Genomic DNA, 17,044 nt, shown 5'->3' with positions numbered 1-17,044 from the left:
CTGATACAGGCGGCAACAGGTGATGGGTGCCCCAGCTCGGGGCTCAGCTCCTCTGTTTGCGTCTGGAACCCGGCAGCACCCGCCAAATCCTGCCTGCCACCGCTCCCCAGGGAGAGGCGATGTGAGGTGAGGTGAGGCGAGGTGGTGCAGTGTCCATTCCTGCGGGGCCATGAAGAGGATCTGGCGGTTCCTGTGGGGCAGGAGGGGGCGGGGCAGCCCGTGTCCTCCGGGAGCAGCAGTGGCAATGAGCTTCTGACGGGGGGTTGGGACAAGCTGCATCTAGAACCCGTCACGGTGATCAAAAGCTCTGGGTGTGGGAGTACATGGCAGTTGGCATGTGTGCAGGCAGAAATAAAATGCTCCAAAAAGCATTATTTGGTTGACCTAGAAATTAGAAGTTACCTCTCAAAGAGATTTAAATACTATGGAATCATAGAATCTGCCCACTGTAGAAGATCAGGTTTGAGAATATCTAAGGAACCTGAAGGTGCACAAGTCCATGGGACCTGATGAGATGCATCCGCGGGTCCTGAGGGAACTGGCAGATTAAGTTGCTCAGCCACTCTCCGTCAGTGAGGTCCCTGCCCACCCAAACCATTCTGTGATTCTATGATTCTATGGTTTCTCCTGACAAATCCAGAGGAAAGCCTGAACTCTGCCCCTGTCATGAGTGCTGTGGCTTCTAATTGCTGTGGAATGTAATTAGCTGCTTTCCCCATCAAAGCCCTTGCCGTACAGCTGAGGCCAAGGAGTCTGAGGGTGAAGAAGAAGATGCCCCTTTGAAAACATAGTGTGGCCGGAAGGAAAATAACTTGGGCCTTGTATTTCTGACGTGCTCAGAGTGAAGATCCTGGACGAGGAGAACGTGCAGCTGCACGAGAGCAAACTCCAGCTCTCTGGCCTCGTGCCCACCTCGCAGCGTGCACTGAGGAGTATCCATGCTCCCAACACAGAGGTGAGACTCTGAGAGGGCTTGGTCTCAGCAGACAGATTGCAGGAACTGATGTCTCCTGCAAATGAATCATAGAAGCATAGAATAGCTCAAGTTTGAAGCGACCCATAAGGATCATCAAGTCCAATTCCCTGCGCCTTGCAGGACTTCCTAATATTAAACTGTATGACTATGAGGGTCGTCCAGACGCTCCTTGAAATCTTGAATGAGGGTTGGTGTTTGTAGCTGCAGCTGAGGGTGCTGGAGAACAGATGAATCAATCCTTCGGTAGGGATGGAAAGGGACACCAAACACACAGCAGATTGCAACGGCTCTGTCGGTGAGGAGGGACTTTGTGGGGAGTTGAAAGCCCGGTGCACTTGCCATACTGCTCCATCCCCGAGCTGCTGCACCATGAGATCCTTTCTCACTTTGGTTCTTTTGCAGATTTAGAGTTGTTAAAAGACCTTAGTCTTAAAGTTAGCTCTAAAATCAGGAGAAATAACCCAGAGCTGTGTGGTTGGCAATGTTACTCCTGCGAGCCAAAAAACCTCAGACCAAGCTGACCGATAATATCGACTACATTGACCTGAATGAAGATATGCCTCACCTAACAACTCTGTTTCAGCTTGACCAAGTGAATGAAGAACTCTGGGGGGAGAAATGGAGAAAAAAATCCAGGAAAGTCAAAGATGATGTTTCAACAACTCTTCAAATAAAACAGGTGGATTTGGAAGTTCATTGCGGTGGGACTCTTCTCCCCTTCAGGTAGTGCAGGTATCCAGCTACACCTGGCTGAATGCCAGGTGCCCCTCAAAGCCTGTGACCCACAGGGTCACAGCCTTCTTAAACCCCTGTGCGTTTTCAGGGTGCATGGCATCTCTTGATGTGCCTTTCGTGGCACCCGAAATAATCCTTCAGAACCAGAAGAGACGGTGGCTGGACACCCCCATCTGCCTTTTTGTGCTTCCTGGGCTCCCGGCGTGAGTTCTGGGGCACCCTGGACCCCTTGGTGTGCCTCTCTTCGCATCCCTGGAGCCCTGAGTGTCCCTCTGAGGGCACCCCAAGCCCCTGGTGTCCATTCTGGGACGCCCCTACACCTTGGTTTGCTGTCTGGTGTTCCCAGTCCCCCCGAGCGTGCCTTTCGGTGTGCCTGGGACCACTGCGTGTGCCTCTGGGGTCTCCCCGCACCCCTCAATGTGCCTTCCAGGGTGCACGGCATCTCTGCATGTGATTTTCAGTGCGTCACTGCCGTAGGATGTGCCTTTTCTCTTGTCCCCACATCCCACAGTGCCCACGTCAGCATTGCCCGAGCTTCACATTGTGCACAGCCGCAATGTCCGTGGGAAACCTGCCCAAAGCCATGGCTTTGACCTGGCTGCAAAGGAGTTAGAGGGAGCTCTGAAAACATGCCAAACGTCGATGGAGAAAAACATTAGGCAGGATCCCCGTCTTGTCCATGTCTCGGAGCAGGTCTTCAAAGAACCTCATGACCCCTCTCCTTCCTCGGCAAACCAGGATGCCGATGTTCCTGAATAAAAATTCAAAGTCCTTGCCTTCGGTCAAGGCCCGCACAACGACTTTCACGGTCGCCTTGATGCACGTCAGCACCTTCTCCTCAGGTGCCGCTTCCTGGAGCCCATGGAAATCTCAGCCCGGGCATCGGAGATTTCCTGTCTACCCTCTGCACTGCAGCACGTCCGCACAAATCGGCGGAGGCGTGCCTGCAGCCCAGGCCCTGAACCCTGCTGAAGCTCGGCCCTGCCAAGCTGCAAGGAAAGGCCCAGCGGGCGGGGAAGGCCTCGGAGGGAGCACGGCAGGGGCTCCCCTGGCAGGGCCAGCACCACGGGATGGAGGGCAGCAGCCCCGGCCTGCAGATACGGGCTTGGCTTCTGGGAAGGTCAGAGCTGTCCATGAGGGATCAAGGATACCCCTGGACGACCAGGGTAACGCCAGTATCCCAAACCAATGCTGACACATCTCTGACACCCTCCTGGCGTCGCCTGGCGTCACAGCTCAGTAACTGCCGCAGGACTGACTCCAGGGACGGCTGGGCCCAGAGACAAGGTGCTCTTGGGCCACCGGCAACGGCAACGGGAATGCCGCGGCCCGCTCTCAGCGCCAGGCGCGGCAACTGAAGGAAGGCCTGAGGCTTCCGGTGCCGCTGGGGGCTTCCTGTGCCACTTCCGCTTCCGGGAGAGGCGGCCGCAATGGCGGTGCTGGCGTCCAACCCCAACAACCCCGTGGTCTTCTTCGATGTCACCATCGGCGGGCAGGTGGGCGAAGGCGCTGCCGCTCCCCGGCCCCGGGGCTGCGGGCTGCACCGGGAGGGGAGGGGAAGGGAAGGGAAGGGAAGGGAAGGGAAGGGGAAGGGAAAACGGCAGCCAGTCAGTCAGTCAGCCAGTCAGTCCGTCAGTCAGTCAGTCAGTCCGTCAGTCAGCCAGCCAGTCAGTCAGTCAGTCAGGCAGCCAGTTAGTCCGTCAGCCAGCCAGTCAGCCTTGCAGGGGAGCACTGCGGGGGAGGTGGTAGGGGGGCAGCGGGTGGGGGGCACCCAGGGGTGCTCCGGGAGGGGTTTGTCAGGGGTGCACGGCGGGGGGGCCTGCAGGGCTTGGTGGGGGTGTAGGAGCGCAACGGGGGGGTGCAGTGGAGGGGCGGATCAAGGGCGCATCGTGGGGTTTGCAGGGGCGCAGCAAAGCGCTTGGAGGGCGCAGCGGGAGGGAGTTGCAGGGGAGCAGTGGGGCTGTAGGGTTACGGGGCGCATTGGGGAGGGTGCGGGGTTGCATCAGGAGGGATGGGGGGTGCAGCAGGAGGGTGAATTTGGGGAGTTGCCTGGGTGCGGAGATGGGGAGGCGGGAGTGCGCAAGTGGGGCGTGGAAGGGTGATCTGGCCACCGTCTCTCCAGGAGGTCGGCCGCATGAAGATCGAGCTGTTTGCCGACGTTGTACCCAAAACGGCGGAGAACTTCAGGTAAGGAGCAGCCGGCGTTCCTGCAGGGCTGCCTGGACCCGGGCTGCAAAGGCTTTACGGTGCGGGGATGTCTCTGGTGGCAGAGTGCCCACCTGCCTCCCAGAACCGCTGTGCCTGCCTTGCTCCTCTCTCCGTTCCTAGAGGGATGTGACCGTGCAGCATCCCGATCCCTCAGGGGAACCCATCTGCCTGGAGGGTGAAGGACTGCAGTCCCTCTCTGCTCCCACTGTGGAGCTTCTGATACGCTCGGTGCATTTAGAAAAGGCAGTACCTTAATGCCACGTCAGAGCTCTCTGCCACTGGCGGAAGGATGTCCCGTTTCCACGGGAGAAATGGATATATCCTGTTCTCTGTGAAACACAGTGCCTGCTCCGTGTTCAGTCTCATACAACCTCAGTATTAAATATCTGACCTCCTGAACCCCAGAAAGCATACAAGTCTGTTTTGAAGTGGAAGTGGGAAGGAGTTACTGCTGGTTCCCGCTTAACTGGGGATGTCCCGGGTTCAGTAAGGAAAATCCTGCACAAGAGTCAGTGAGTGTTGGCTGAAAGCTGCCCTCTTTGTCCTCAGAGTTCACATGTGGCTCACGCTCTGCTTTTTTTTTTTTTTTTTTTTGTTTTCCAGGCAGTTTTGTACAGGTGAATTCAGGTAAGCGGGTTACAGTGTCCTTTTAAGTAGCCTTTTCAGAGAAACAGGGCCGGGTGAGAAGGAAGAAGGCTCACTTGGAAGTTTTCCTTACTGTACCAGTACAAAAGGAAAGAGTTACGGAAGTCTGCTCTGAAGAAGTTGTGACAGGCTCAGTCGGTCGCTGAGATCGCAGACTTTCCCTTTTGGGCACGACCGTGTGCGTGGTCAGGTTGGTCTAAAAAGCCCTGTCTGTAGCTCCCACCGTGCTCATGCTGCCAATTGCAGTGGGATCCCGTAAAGAGGATGAGATGGATGTTGTAGGGAACCGTGTCCTTTACCGGGCAGAGCCCACTCGAGGTTTCCCTTGGCCTCTGACAGGCCCAGCTGAGAGCCAGGCTCCAGCGCTCGGTTGTACGTGCTCAAGGCAGCTCCTAACGTGTAGGGCTGAACTCCAGGGAGGGTTTTGTGTTGGCATATCCAGTAAGCTGCAATGATTTTCCTTGTTATTTCCTTGCAGGAAAGATGGTGTCCCTATAGGTTATAAAGGCAGCACTTTCCACAGGTAATTCATCCGCTTTTATTTAGGCACGTCAATAGCGATCTGAGCTAGATGTGGCTGTTGAGACCTGCCTCGAAGGCATTGTAGGTCACAGCTGACATTGTCCTCCTGTAGCTCTGGGGGATCTGGGGGTGCTGTCAGATGTGTGCGCTGGGCTCACTGGGAGGGATCCCCCGTCCCTGGTGTGCCAGGTCAGAGATCATTTCCTGGCGTCTGTCACCTAATTACGATCCCTGGTCCGACAGCGATGGGTCCCAAATCACCTGATGGCAACCAGTCGTTGATATTTATTGTAGATTTTAGACTGTAGCATATAGACCCTGATACCTTTTGTTGCGCTGCGAGGCAGAACTCCTTTTTATTGCACATTAAGCTTCTTGAGGCGTTTTTCTACTGAGAACTAAGTATTGTTTTACCTCCTTAGGGTAATAAAGGATTTCATGATCCAAGGAGGGGACTTCGTAAACGTATGTACTCCTTTTGTACTTTTCCTAGGTGGTATAATATGCGACTGTTTCCAAGGGTCCGTGCTGGTTTGTGGGATCTGTTGGCTCTCTTTTGAGGTACCAGTAGTAACTGGAGGTTTCCTCATAGAGTTGCTGCCATCTTCCTGCAACAGACTATAATGTACCTGAAAACAAATCTGGAGTCTTGGGTGAACGTGCCTTCTCCTTCCCCAGATATCTCCTCTCTAAAAACAGCATGGCAATACAGCTAGAGGCTTTTCAAACTTGCAAACATTTTTTTTTTTTTTTTTCCACCCTGTCATTGCTTCCCCCTTCTCCTGTCGCCCTAAACGAGAAACCCAGCCAATTTCTGTTAGCTTTGTGGAGAGGGACCCTAAGCAGAGAAGCAAGTATCTAGTGCAAGAGAGAGTTGAAATCAAAATTAGTTCTTTGTTAGTGAATTGTCTCAGAATAGAAGTGACCTTGTGCCCGCAGTGGTGGTCAGGCTCTGACTCGGGGATGAGCAGAGTATGTGGGGAAGGCTGGAGGACCACAGGGTCTCTTCACTTTTACTGGGTTCCTAGGACCTAGTAAAATAATTTCATTTCTGGAAGTGTTTCAAAATATGAGGGGGGTGAAAAAAGCTAATGGTGTTAATTGTGATGCTGCTCAATTGTCTAGTGAGGGTATATCGAGCCGTAGCCCTATATGTAGTACCAAATCTATTATTCGGTGGGTTTCATTACTTCCTCTGAAGCTCAACAAGCGTTACAGATCGCACCAGTATGTGTAATATATAAGTTACATTTATTACAAAGCCACTTGGGGAGCAAGAACGGTCGCACTGAACCCTAGGACAGGGTATATGTTCCTGTCTCAGAGGTGACAGATTAAGTAAACCACGGAGAATAGGAGGAGAAGAAGCGAGGGCTAGGCAAGCAGAGCAAAAGACGTGGAGCTGCACATGGTATGCTAACAATGTCTTGTTTACCTGTTAATTTGGCCTGATAAAGATGTATCTGTTAAGTAGAAAGGCAATGAAGGGAGACAGGTTGCAGCAAGGCAGAAGAAAGGGGACTGAAGTGACACAGAAAGGGAAAATCAACAGAGAAATGGACACAGAAAGGGAAGTTTCTGTCAGAATGGTAAATTTACCTGACCATGCCAGAGGCACCTGTTTGCATTGCTTCTGCAGCTTTCCCTGGAGGGTTCCTCGCTGCAGCATCTTTAAGGCCATTCTATTGAAGGGTCCTTGCTCGGTCCTTTTGGCATCACACGGAGTGTCTCTGCAGCGCTGGACCCAAGGGCAGGGTGGCCTTTCAGCGGTCCCACAGGTTACGTGTGTCAACGTGAGCCACGCGTCAGGCTTCCGCAAAGTTCCAAACTCGCGAGCGGTCAAAGCTTGCGGTCTGCAGCTGTTACGGGCCTTGCTGCTTTCGTTTATCAGCGTCTTGAGATCTGAGTGCTAGGGCTTGTAGTAAGGACAAGGTGTCTCAATTTGGTAGCAAGTACAGCAAAAATTAGAAACTCCGTATTTTAGGAACTGTCCTTGCTGAACAGAGAAATGTCTTCCCGGTTTCCAGTAAAGTCAGCGTACCATCAGCCAACTTTTTCCACACAAGCACTTCTGCTTTCCATGTCACACCAGCCCACCCTTCCACGTCCCCACCCTTTACCCTGCCAAGTGCAAGCGATCTATAGGCTCCGTCTCGCTCTGGGAGGCCTGGACTTAATCCTTACCATCTCCACGGGTTTCTGCCAACATATGGATGGCAAACGATGTTCTGTGTAGTTAGAAAGCAGTCGCTGTTCTTCTTCAGCAATGAAGCATCTGAATGCGTTGGCTGCTGGCGTATATAAATGGCAGTAGAGCGTCCGTTTTGGGCTGAGTGTAACCCTGTCCCTTTGCTTGGGGGTTTTAAATTTAATTTTTAAAGGGAACTGTTCTGTAGCAATTGCTGTGGCTGACTGGGCACCTCTCTCGCACAGGGAGACGGCACTGGAGTAGCCAGTATATATAGGGGTCCTTTTGCAGATGAAAACTTCAAGCTGAAACACTCTGCTCCTGGGCTGCTCTCTATGGTGAGTATAAAATAAAGACATTCTAAGACTAAGAAGCTTTTGGTTCTTTCTCCGCACCCTTTTCCTGAGTGTATAATTATTTGCCAGACAACAGAAATCTCCACCATTGGATACAAGGTCTGAAAGACCTGCTTTGTAACTACGAGTCAGAAGGCTACTCGTGGGTTAATGTGTTGAGTACCGCAGAAGTCCTGATCCTGCAGCATCCTTTCTTTGTTACCTGTTGGAGTGCTGGGGCAGGCTTTGTTTGATCAGCTTTCAGAATAGCTCGATTCCTACAGTTTTCATACAGTGGCCAGTGGTGGTGGGGTTTGGGGTTTTTTTTTCTTCCCTCGTACTGTTATCAAACACTGACCTCAGCAAGGATGAAAGAAAGAGATTTGGGAGTTTCAAAGCCCTAGCAGCGTTACCATGGTATCTTTTATAACATAGGCTTCCTGCTCAACGTTGTAGGTAAAACTGCAACCGTTGCATGTTGCCTGATAGGAACGATACGCTGACTTTTGCAATAGAAGGCAAGTGGAGCCGGTGCTTCAGTGTTCCTACCCACAACTGCTTCTTCCCCAGCTTCTTCAGCTGCCCTGCCCTTACAACCACTTGCTTTGGGCATTCACCATTTGGATTAGTTATTCATCCAGTTCAAAACATGGCCCAAAAAGGTGTCATGACACAGCTAAGTGTCCCGTGGCGCAGGAGAAGGGATCCAAGCTGGTACTGCCAGCTTTGTGTTAAAGTGGTGTGGCTCTGGAGTCCTTCTGCTGGGCCAAACCATGGTCCATCCCAGCTGGATCCTTCCAAAGGTGGCTGGCGATAAGTAAAAATCCAATGTGACCGTGTCCTGTGCAGTCCTGCGGCTGCAAAACTTGCCCAGTTCATTGTCAGCCCAGAAACGGGCTTTAGTATCTCCTGGTTGTCAGTAGAGCTTTGAAGAATTGAAATGGACTTAAGCGTTGCAGAGATGTTTTCTTAGCAGAGTGCAAACGCTCTGGGTGCTGTGCTTGGGTATGAATTAAATTTCACGTCTGCATGACACCGTTGCTGTGAACCCTGTGCCAACATGATCGTTACCGTTCTCATCCTGATCATCAGAACAGACACCTTTTTTTTGTTGTTGTTGTTTTGAGGAAACCTTTCAAATAGCAGAAAGCAGCTGCTTTTTTTTTCCCCTGCCCTGCTTCCTGGCTTTCAGTTTTCCCCAGGACAATACTGCAGCAGTAAGTACTCATCACCAAAACGTTCAGCCTTTTTTCAGGAGCGTGCTCTAGAGCCCCGATTTCAGCGCAGTCTTGTGCTGAATGTGCCTTCGTAGAAGTATAATAAAAAGTTGGTGGCGTGGCTCTCGCGCGTGCTGGCACGGCCAGACTCGGTGGCGTGCCACATCCCAGCACAGGGAACTCTCCTGCAGATGTTTATCTTGCTTCCTTTGGTTTGTGTAGCAATAAGCTAAAAATAAGCTAGGCTGGGTCTAGAGCAACAGCTCTTTCCTATGTGAGATGCTCTGCCTTCGGTTTTGGGGAGTCTTGATTTGTACACTTTTCGTATCTTGCCGTTCTCAACCCCCAGGCAAACAGTGGTCCAAGTACCAACGGCTGTCAGTTTTTCATTACGTGCTCCAAATGTGACTGGTTGGATGGAAAACACGTTGTTTTTGGTGAGTACGTGCGGCGGAGGCCTGGCGTACCAGCTCACAGACACTCCCTGTGGCACAGCTGCTAAAATAAACAGCCATGGACTGCTTGCTCTTCCCGCCTCGCTTGTGCCAGCAGAGGTGTCTGTGCAGCCAGATACCGAGATGGATCGCTGTGGAAATGAAACATTTTTTTCCCAGGTTAGCTTCAATCCGGATCAGTTCCTCGATCGGTGTATCGTGTTACTACGTAAATCCTTGCGCCAGTGCAGAAGGGACAGATGGATGAGCGAAGGAATACCTTTCTTCTCCACTGTCAGAGAGTAGGACTGAGCTTTCAGCTCAGTTTTTAGATCTTTGAGTTTTTAGATAGCAGATGTGGTTTCATGGAATTCCTGACTTTTTGCGTGCTGCCGCTTGAGCTGTAGGATTTCAAGGCCAGCCTTTAAGCTGATAGCCTACTTGCTACTTCCTCCAATTCTTAAGTAACACGGATACCGTTCATTGCCGTTTTTGCATCATTAACAAAGGCTGTGTTGATAGCGTTCACGCTGTATTTTAGCACAGCTGGTGGAGGTAGGTCTCCAAACCTCGATTTCTACACATGCCACCCCTGCGATGGGAAAATGCCCTTAATCTGTTCAGAATGTGGGAAATGTTTTAAGGGAGACTCTTTCCGTTATCAGTTTAGAGATCGGTAAGAAACCCCAAAGTGCCCGGTAGCTATACGCTGCACGAGACTTTTCAGGAGGGACAAAAATGCGTGTACCTGTGATGAGTAGGGGGTGAAAAATCAGCCCCATTGAAGTGGATGCTTTTTCTCCTTCTAGGTAAAATTGTTGATGGGCTGTTGGTGATGAGAAAAATTGAAGTAAGTTGAATTTGCCTATTCCTCTGTGAATGTCCACGTTGGAAAATCATGTAGAGGATTACCAAGGGTTGTTCTGTTCTCTCTTGCTCTCTGTTTACAGGATACCAGGGAATACCAGTGTTGATAACTGGTATTACCGGTGGTCATCATTATAAAATAGCAGGAAATCTGTTGAGGCAAAGGCTGTCATATAGATTGACTTTAGAGATGCTATGCGCTCATGGTTGCTGGTTAGTCTTTGAGCGGGGATTGTGTTCTTGTGGCTTTATTTGCAATGCTTTGCATTTGTTCAGGAAGCAGAATCGAAAATCTGTTCCATCAGCAGCTCAGACAAGAGCGTAACGCAGATCACGTCTGTGCCATTGCCTGGGATTATTCAGTGGGTGCTAAATCATCAGTTCTGCTGGGCTGTCCTCAGCATGTTTAATAAGAAAAATTAAGCGAATCTTCTGATGGGCTTCCAGGAGCTGAAGATAAATATGCTCGGGGGGGGGGGGGGGGGTTGGTCGCTGCCAACGTTGTGACTGGGTGTGACGGTGGGATAATGAGTAGATTTAACAAATAACGGTGGGTTCTTTGAGACAGCCGAAACTAACTTCGTGGCGCGCGCGTGGGACAATGTGCACAAGGGCCTTTGCCATGAGAGAACCTAAAAAGTGGGGCAAACACAGAGCTGAGAGCTGCTCGGTGTTGGGAAAAGGTGATGTGCAGGGAAGCGTACAGCATGATACAATCCATGTGTTGGCAGCCCTCTTTGCCAGAAGCACTGGTGGAAGGGTTGGGGTGTGCCTGCTTTGTGCATCGTTGCAGCGAGGGGCAAATTAAAGGGAAGGAGTAAGAGACTCGTGGAAGAGCAGCCGAGTCCAGCAGAACGAGAGGTTCAGAACGGGGGTTGCTTTGTGACTCTCTGGTACTTGGATTCCCCTTCTGTACAGATACAAGTTTGCTTTGTTTGTTGCAGCTGTAATGAGTAACTTTAAAGATTTCAGCCAGAGCAGCCTCCAGTGACACGATGCCTGCTGTATCTCACCAGGAGCTCTCCAGTTTTTGCTCTGTTCCTTCCCTCCCGTTCAAAGCCATCTGGTCTGTATCCCAAACCTCCGCGCACAGAGAGAGTTCACCAGCTTGCAGCCGGGTCGGTTGCCAAAATACGTGATGGTGCTTCTGTGTTACTCAGAGCTGCGTCTAGATTTGCCTGTTCCTGATGTTGCACAGACACCTCGTAGCCAGTCTTCAAGTACCTGTCACTCACTGGATTTGCTGTGCTTTTCTAAGGTTTAACGTTATATATTTGTTCGTCCCCCAGAATGTGCCTACGGGTCCAAATAACAAACCCAAGCTGCCAGTTGTGATCTCTCAGTGTGGGGAAATGTAAGACAATGGAACAGAAACGTGGTAAGTCTCAGTCTTCACAGGCACCCAGTGCAACTGAACGCCGGCTGCTCTGTTCCGTGCTTTTCTCTTGACTTACTTTCACATTCATTCGAGTCTGCGGAGAGCTGACTCAGCTCAGTGAAACACCAGAAGATGCTTCTCTAACAGCGTTAGTGTTTTGCCAGCTCAACTCCCTGAACTGGCTTCCCTCCGAGCTACACAAGCATCAAAGGCAGCGCTAGAGGGATAAGATTTTGCAGCTGCCATCAAGGGGAAGTTGGGGTTGTGGGAGCTGTGCCTTGGATGGGGTGAGGCTGCCTGGGGGCCGAGGGGCGTTAGAAACCAGCGGATGAAAGGGAACGGCAGCAGGAATCCAGCTGGTATTGCCCGGACGGTCTGGGGGGTGGGGTGGGAGGCTTTGCTTTCACCTGCGAGTTGGTGAGCTCTGCGATGGCTCCAGAAAGCAGAGCATCCATGTGCGGGGCAGGCGGGGATCAAGAAGAGAAGAGGAGGAAGAGAGGACTTGAGCCTCCTTGCTCAGTACACCATAGGAGTGCCACCACTGAAGGGCCGAGGAATTATCATGTTACATAGTCTTACTCCAAAAAATAGCACCATCCTCATCCGAAGGGAGATGTTTCCAGCATTTATGATTATTCAGGCTTCATTTTGGTTAATCAATAGGCTCAACACAGTGCTCAGGTTAATGTACAGTATTCTGTTTCCATTTGTCCGCCCACTTCACTGTAAAAACCACAAGCGTTTAAACAAATCTGTCTCGATTTCAGTGTGTCAGGCTGCAGCTTGTCAAAAATCTGCTGTATTAGCCTTTTGGTTGCCGATTTTTCGAATTTCAGCAGGCAGGCAGGCAGGCAGGCACTGACAAAAGCAAATCCCCACAATTTTTGACCTTCCGTTGAATGATTTCCAAAGACATCTGGAACTGCCCACAGAGGTGTCCCCACTTCCATAATAAAGGCTTTCAGCTCTGCAGCACTTCAGATTCTTGGGAGCTCCTACTGTTTGATGAAGGGACAACAGGGAATGGAATCATTCTTTCCTTTCCCTGGTACTTCTGGTGGCATTTATGGGCTTTTGAAGATAGGGACGACCTTGTTAATAGGCTTTTCTGGCAGACCCTTGCTGATGGGTCAGGTCCCCTTTAGGGTTGTCCTCAGCAACCTCGTCGATCGTTTCTGTTTGGAGTACGTGTTCTCTGGGCAACGTCCAACTTGAGACTGGAAGTGTTTCGTTTCTGGGTGTGAGGCTGGTGCCACCTTCCTTACTTCCCAGCCAGGTCTTAGGAACTGTCTGTCTGCACCCTGCTGCCGCTCAACTGCCTGTAGACAAGAACAGCGTTTGTCTCGCCCAGCGTCAGGCAGCGAAATCCGTTACTTGTCCAGATCCTTGAAAATCAGCCAGGAGAAACAGGCACTGCTGGTTTTAAGTTCAGAGGTAGTTGCAGATGCCTGGCGTGGAGACCCGGGAGGACTCCGGAGTTCTGTAGCTCAAGGTTGACGAGAGCTGGTGCATGCAGCAAGTAGCGCTCGCTTGAAAATCGCTGTAGCGGCACCCAGTGTCCCTGCACAGTCTTGCTGTTGTGGGATGAGTTGGGAATGGCTGTCCAGCATTTTGGACCTGCTTCTTCTTTGTTTCAGTGTTCCTCCACCGGTGGTTAGGCTGCGCTGGCTCCGTGCAGTTCCAGCTCCAGCCAGTTCCCCCACTGCCCCAGTCCTCTCCGCAGGCCAGATCCACGCTCTTGACGTCCTCCTGAAATGATTTAATAATTGGCATCTATCTTTTTTTTTTTTTTTACATATATACATTTTGAAATGTAAATAAAGATTTTTTTTTTAAATATGCGTGCAGCGCACATCAGTTCACATGCGTGGGAACAGGTTCTTCGGGCGAGAAGGGCTGTAGGCTCTTCAGCAACATGCGCTATCCTAGCTAGTTCAGTAGGGAACATCTACTGTGCGTGATATTGAGGGGCGTCGCTGCTGGCATTTGCAAAATGGGAAAGAAGGGGTGGAAGGAGCGTGGCAGTGCCGTGTTCCACCAGCTCCTTTTGTGGCAGGTGAATAAGGCTGCCTGGCAGAGGAAATCTCCGGAGGGGGAATCTCCAGAACCTTTCTACGTGCGGCCTTACTGAAGTGCAAGAAATCGGTATGGCACAAAGACTTCCATCGCCATCTGTTTGCCGAGCTCTGACATGAGTTATGTTGTAAGCGAGCGTTTGTAAAACCTCCCCTGGCACCTCACAGCACTGGGCCGTCGGGCCGTTACGTGCCACGGGTGTCACAGGACTTCACGTGGGTGCTGTGAGGGTGTTGGAGCAGTGTGAGGGGTGGTGGCTGGGAGGGGAAGAGCCAGTAGGTTCACTCGCCGCTTAATGGGCGCACTGAGTGGCGAATAGCGTTGTGGGCGGTCAGGGCGCGCAGGGTGGCTAGCCATTGCGAGCCGCCAGTGTTGCCAGTTGGATTGGTACCGCTGCAGGGCTGAGGGGAGTCCCGCAGGCCTCACCCACCTCCACAACCCTGGGATGGCACCGGCAGCCCCTCCTGCAGCCCAAACATGCCCGTCAGTGGGGGGGGCAGGGAAAGGGAGGTGTTCAAGGGCTTTGCCATCCCCAGTCACTAAACCTTGCTGAGCCTAATGCTGTGCTGCCTCAGGAAGAGACAATGATGGGAAAATACAGCAGATCAGTGCAGGAAAAGAATTTACAAATTTTCATGGGTGTTTTCTACCAGTTCAATAATTGTACTTCAAAGCATTATGCTTGTGTGGTGTTGCCCTGGAAGTGGACTTCATTTGCGTTTGATAGAAGAGCCCAATGTGTCCAGGGAGAATCCCCAGCAGATCCAACTTTATATTCACCAATGTCTGAGAGACAAAAAGGAAGATCCAATGTTAGTTCTACAGCAGATCAAGACCAAGAAGTCCATGGAAAACTATCAAGTGTGACAAGACACTGTAAAGATCTGGAGAGATTTAAGCCCGCCACAGGAAACAAAGGATGAGAGGGACTTGCACAAAGGAAGATTTTCCATGTTTGACCATCAAGCAACTAGCTTTTTAAAGCCTGTGAAGGAAATTCTAGAGGCTGCGCACAACCAATAAACCCATGCTAAACCCACAACTGGCACCTGCTTACACTTCAGACCCCCAAGACCTCTTTGCCTTCAAGTGCCCTTCCCATGTTCCTTGGAAGTTCGAAAGAGGGCTTCCATGGAGCACAAGGTTTTCCACCAGCTTCTGCATTCCTCCTGAGCAAAAGACAGGATCATCTGTCTTTGAACAGGCGAAACTTCTCCATCAAAGCCTGGCCAAGGAAATCTCCCAGCACAGCACAGATCCATCCTTCCTGGGTGGAGATCAATAGAGCTTGTCCTGCCAAAGCATACTCTTTCTACACCCATCATATTCTGACAAAGCCTTCAAAAGCTAGTTGGCAATATTGCACCTCGCGACTCCGGAGGAACAATTGTCATGAAACATTCATGGATACTAATCTAAGCCAATGGTCACATTCTCTCAGAAACACTTGTCCATCAACCAGTTTGGATGTCCGATCGCTTCCAGGGCTTAAGCGGGAAGGGCAGATATCCAGCCCCTCCATCAGTATTTGGGCTCTGACGTCTTCTGCCTGGTCAAAGTTAAAGAACACAAATGGACGCAACTTAGGAAATCAGCTCGAAACAGGAGATAGCGGCAGCATTTCATCTAACCAGAAGAGGACTGTCGCCAACGTGACATCAGATGATCAAAGAGTTTTCAACAACTCTCCATGAGACATTATTCATGGAAAACACTGATGGCTACAGGAAACTCAATATGAACTAAAACATCCTCCAGACAGACCTGATTAGTTTTGTTACTTCAGGGTTGGTAAAGAGAAAGGAAAATAGGCCTCTCTAATGGGGGAGGCCAAGGAGCCTTGCAGGGTCCTCTTCTGTCCCCTCTGCCTTTCCAATTGTGTCAATCCTAAGTTGGAGGGTAACAGCTGCAGAAATGAAGCTACTCTTTTCCACCATGCATGCAGGAAGAGGAGATGGCTACAGAAAACTGTTAAAACGAACTAAAACACCCTCCAGACAGGCCTGATATTAGTTTTGTTACTTCAGGGTCAGTAAAGAGAAAGAAAATAGGCCTCCGTAATGGGAGAGCCCAAGGTGTACTTTTCTGAGAAGTATGTTGCCTTGAAGGTGCGCGCATCGTGACAATCAGATCCAAGAAAGGGATGAGGGAAGGAGAAACTGTGATGAGAGGGTCATATTGTAATACATGGGGGAACAGAGAAAACACTTACTATGCTGGACTTGCATGGACTTACATGCTGGACCTTGTTCTTACCAATAAGGAGGGGTTGGTAGGGAAGTTGAAGCTCAAGGGCAGCCTTAGCTGCAGTGACGATGGAATATGGGAGTTCAGGATCCTCAGGGCAGCGAGGAGGGCACACAGTGAGCTCACTACCTTGGAATTTAGGAGAGCAGAGTTGAGCCTCTTGAGGGACTTGCTCGGTAGAATACCATGGGACAAAGCCCTGGAGGGAAGAGAGGCCCAAGACAACTGGCTAGTATTCAGGGATCACCTCCTCCAAGCTCAGAAGCAATGCATCCCAACAAAGAGGAAGTCAGGCAAAAATGCCTGGAGGCCTCCATGGATGAACAAGGAGCTCCTGGACAAAGTCAAACACAAAAAGGAAGCCTACAGAGGCTGGAAGCAAGGGCAGGTAGTCTGGAAGGAATACAGGGAAATGTCTGAGCAGACAAGGATCAGGTTAGGAAACCAAAAGCCCTGATAGAATTAAATCTGCCCAGGGACATCAAGAGCAACAAGAAAAGCTTCTATAGCTATGTTAGTGATAAAAGGAAGACGAGGGAAAATGCGGGCTCCCTCTGGAATGAAACAGGAGACCTGGTTAGCTGGGATATGGAGAAGGCTGAGGTGCCCAACAACTTTTTTGCCTGAGTCTTCACCAGCAAGGGCTCCAGCCACACTGCCCAGGTCACAGAAGGCAAAGGCAGGGACCGGGAGAATGAAGACCTGCCCACTGTAGGAGAAGATCAGGTTTGAGAATATCTAAGGAACCTGAAGGTGCACAAGTCCATGGGACCTGACGAGATGCATCCGCGGGTCCTGAGGGAACTGGCGGATGAAGTTGCTCAGCCACTCTCCGTCATATCTGAGAAGCCCTGGCAGTCCGGTGAAGTTCCCACTGACTGAAAAAGGGGAAACAGAACCCCCATTTTTAAACAGGGAGAAAAGGAAGATCCAGGGAACTACAGGCCGGTCAGCCTCACCTCTGTGGAAGCCTGGAAAGATCATGGAGCAGATCCTCCTGGAAAGTGTGCTCAGGCACATGGAAAATAAGGCGGTGATTGGTGACAGCCAACATGGCTTCGCTAAGGGCAAATCGTGCCTGACAAATTTGGTGGCCTTCTACAATGGGGTTACAGCATTAGTGGACAAGGGAAGAGTGACAGCCCGTCATCTACCTGGACTTGTGCAAAGCATTTGACACTGTCCCACACAACATCCTTGTCTCTAAATTGGAGAG

General features: G+C 50.9%; 1 protein-coding gene across 3 annotated transcripts; it reads left to right on the top strand.

The window, feature by feature from the left end:
• The first annotated feature begins 3,103 nt into the window (after positions 1-3,103).
• On the top strand, positions 3,104-13,337 carry LOC142604748 (peptidyl-prolyl cis-trans isomerase H). Of its 3 annotated transcripts, XM_075773472.1 has the most exons (10): positions 3,104-3,207; positions 3,834-3,898; positions 4,523-4,546; positions 5,043-5,087; positions 5,509-5,551; positions 7,520-7,612; positions 9,176-9,263; positions 10,070-10,110; positions 11,417-11,505; positions 13,143-13,337. In XM_075773472.1, the coding sequence occupies exons 1-9, from the start codon at positions 3,142-3,144 to the stop codon at positions 11,483-11,485; spliced, it is 534 nt and encodes a 177-aa protein (XP_075629587.1). In that variant the 5' UTR covers positions 3,104-3,141; the 3' UTR covers positions 11,486-11,505; positions 13,143-13,337. The 3 variants fall into 3 exon arrangements, with proteins under 3 accessions (XP_075629587.1, XP_075629585.1, XP_075629586.1); XM_075773470.1 differs by lacking the exons at positions 11,417-11,505; positions 13,143-13,337 and adding an exon at positions 11,144-11,410; XM_075773471.1 differs by lacking the exons at positions 4,523-4,546; positions 11,417-11,505; positions 13,143-13,337 and adding an exon at positions 11,144-11,410.
• Positions 13,338-17,044: the final 3,707 nt, after the last annotated feature.

The sequence above is a fragment of the Balearica regulorum genome, chromosome 21, assembly GCF_011004875.1.
Source record: "Balearica regulorum gibbericeps isolate bBalReg1 chromosome 21, bBalReg1.pri, whole genome shotgun sequence".
Taxonomy (NCBI): domain Eukaryota; kingdom Metazoa; phylum Chordata; class Aves; order Gruiformes; family Gruidae; genus Balearica; species Balearica regulorum.
This window is presented reverse-complemented; position numbering and strand designations above follow the sequence as displayed.

What these genes read in the sequence shown, in the direction of transcription:
- LOC142604748 (XM_075773470.1), top strand. Translation starts at nt 3,142, where the DNA reads ATGGCGGTGCTGGCGTCCAACCCCAACAACCCCGTGGTCTTCTTCGAT. An exon ending in ATGTCACCATCGGCGGGCAG is followed by an intron (nt 3,208 to 3,833) that starts GTGGGCGAAGGC and finishes CCGTCTCTCCAG; the next exon opens with GAGGTCGGCCGCATGAAGAT. An exon ending in AAAGGCAGCACTTTCCACAG is followed by an intron (nt 5,088 to 5,508) that starts GTAATTCATCCG and finishes TTACCTCCTTAG; the next exon opens with GGTAATAAAGGATTTCATGA.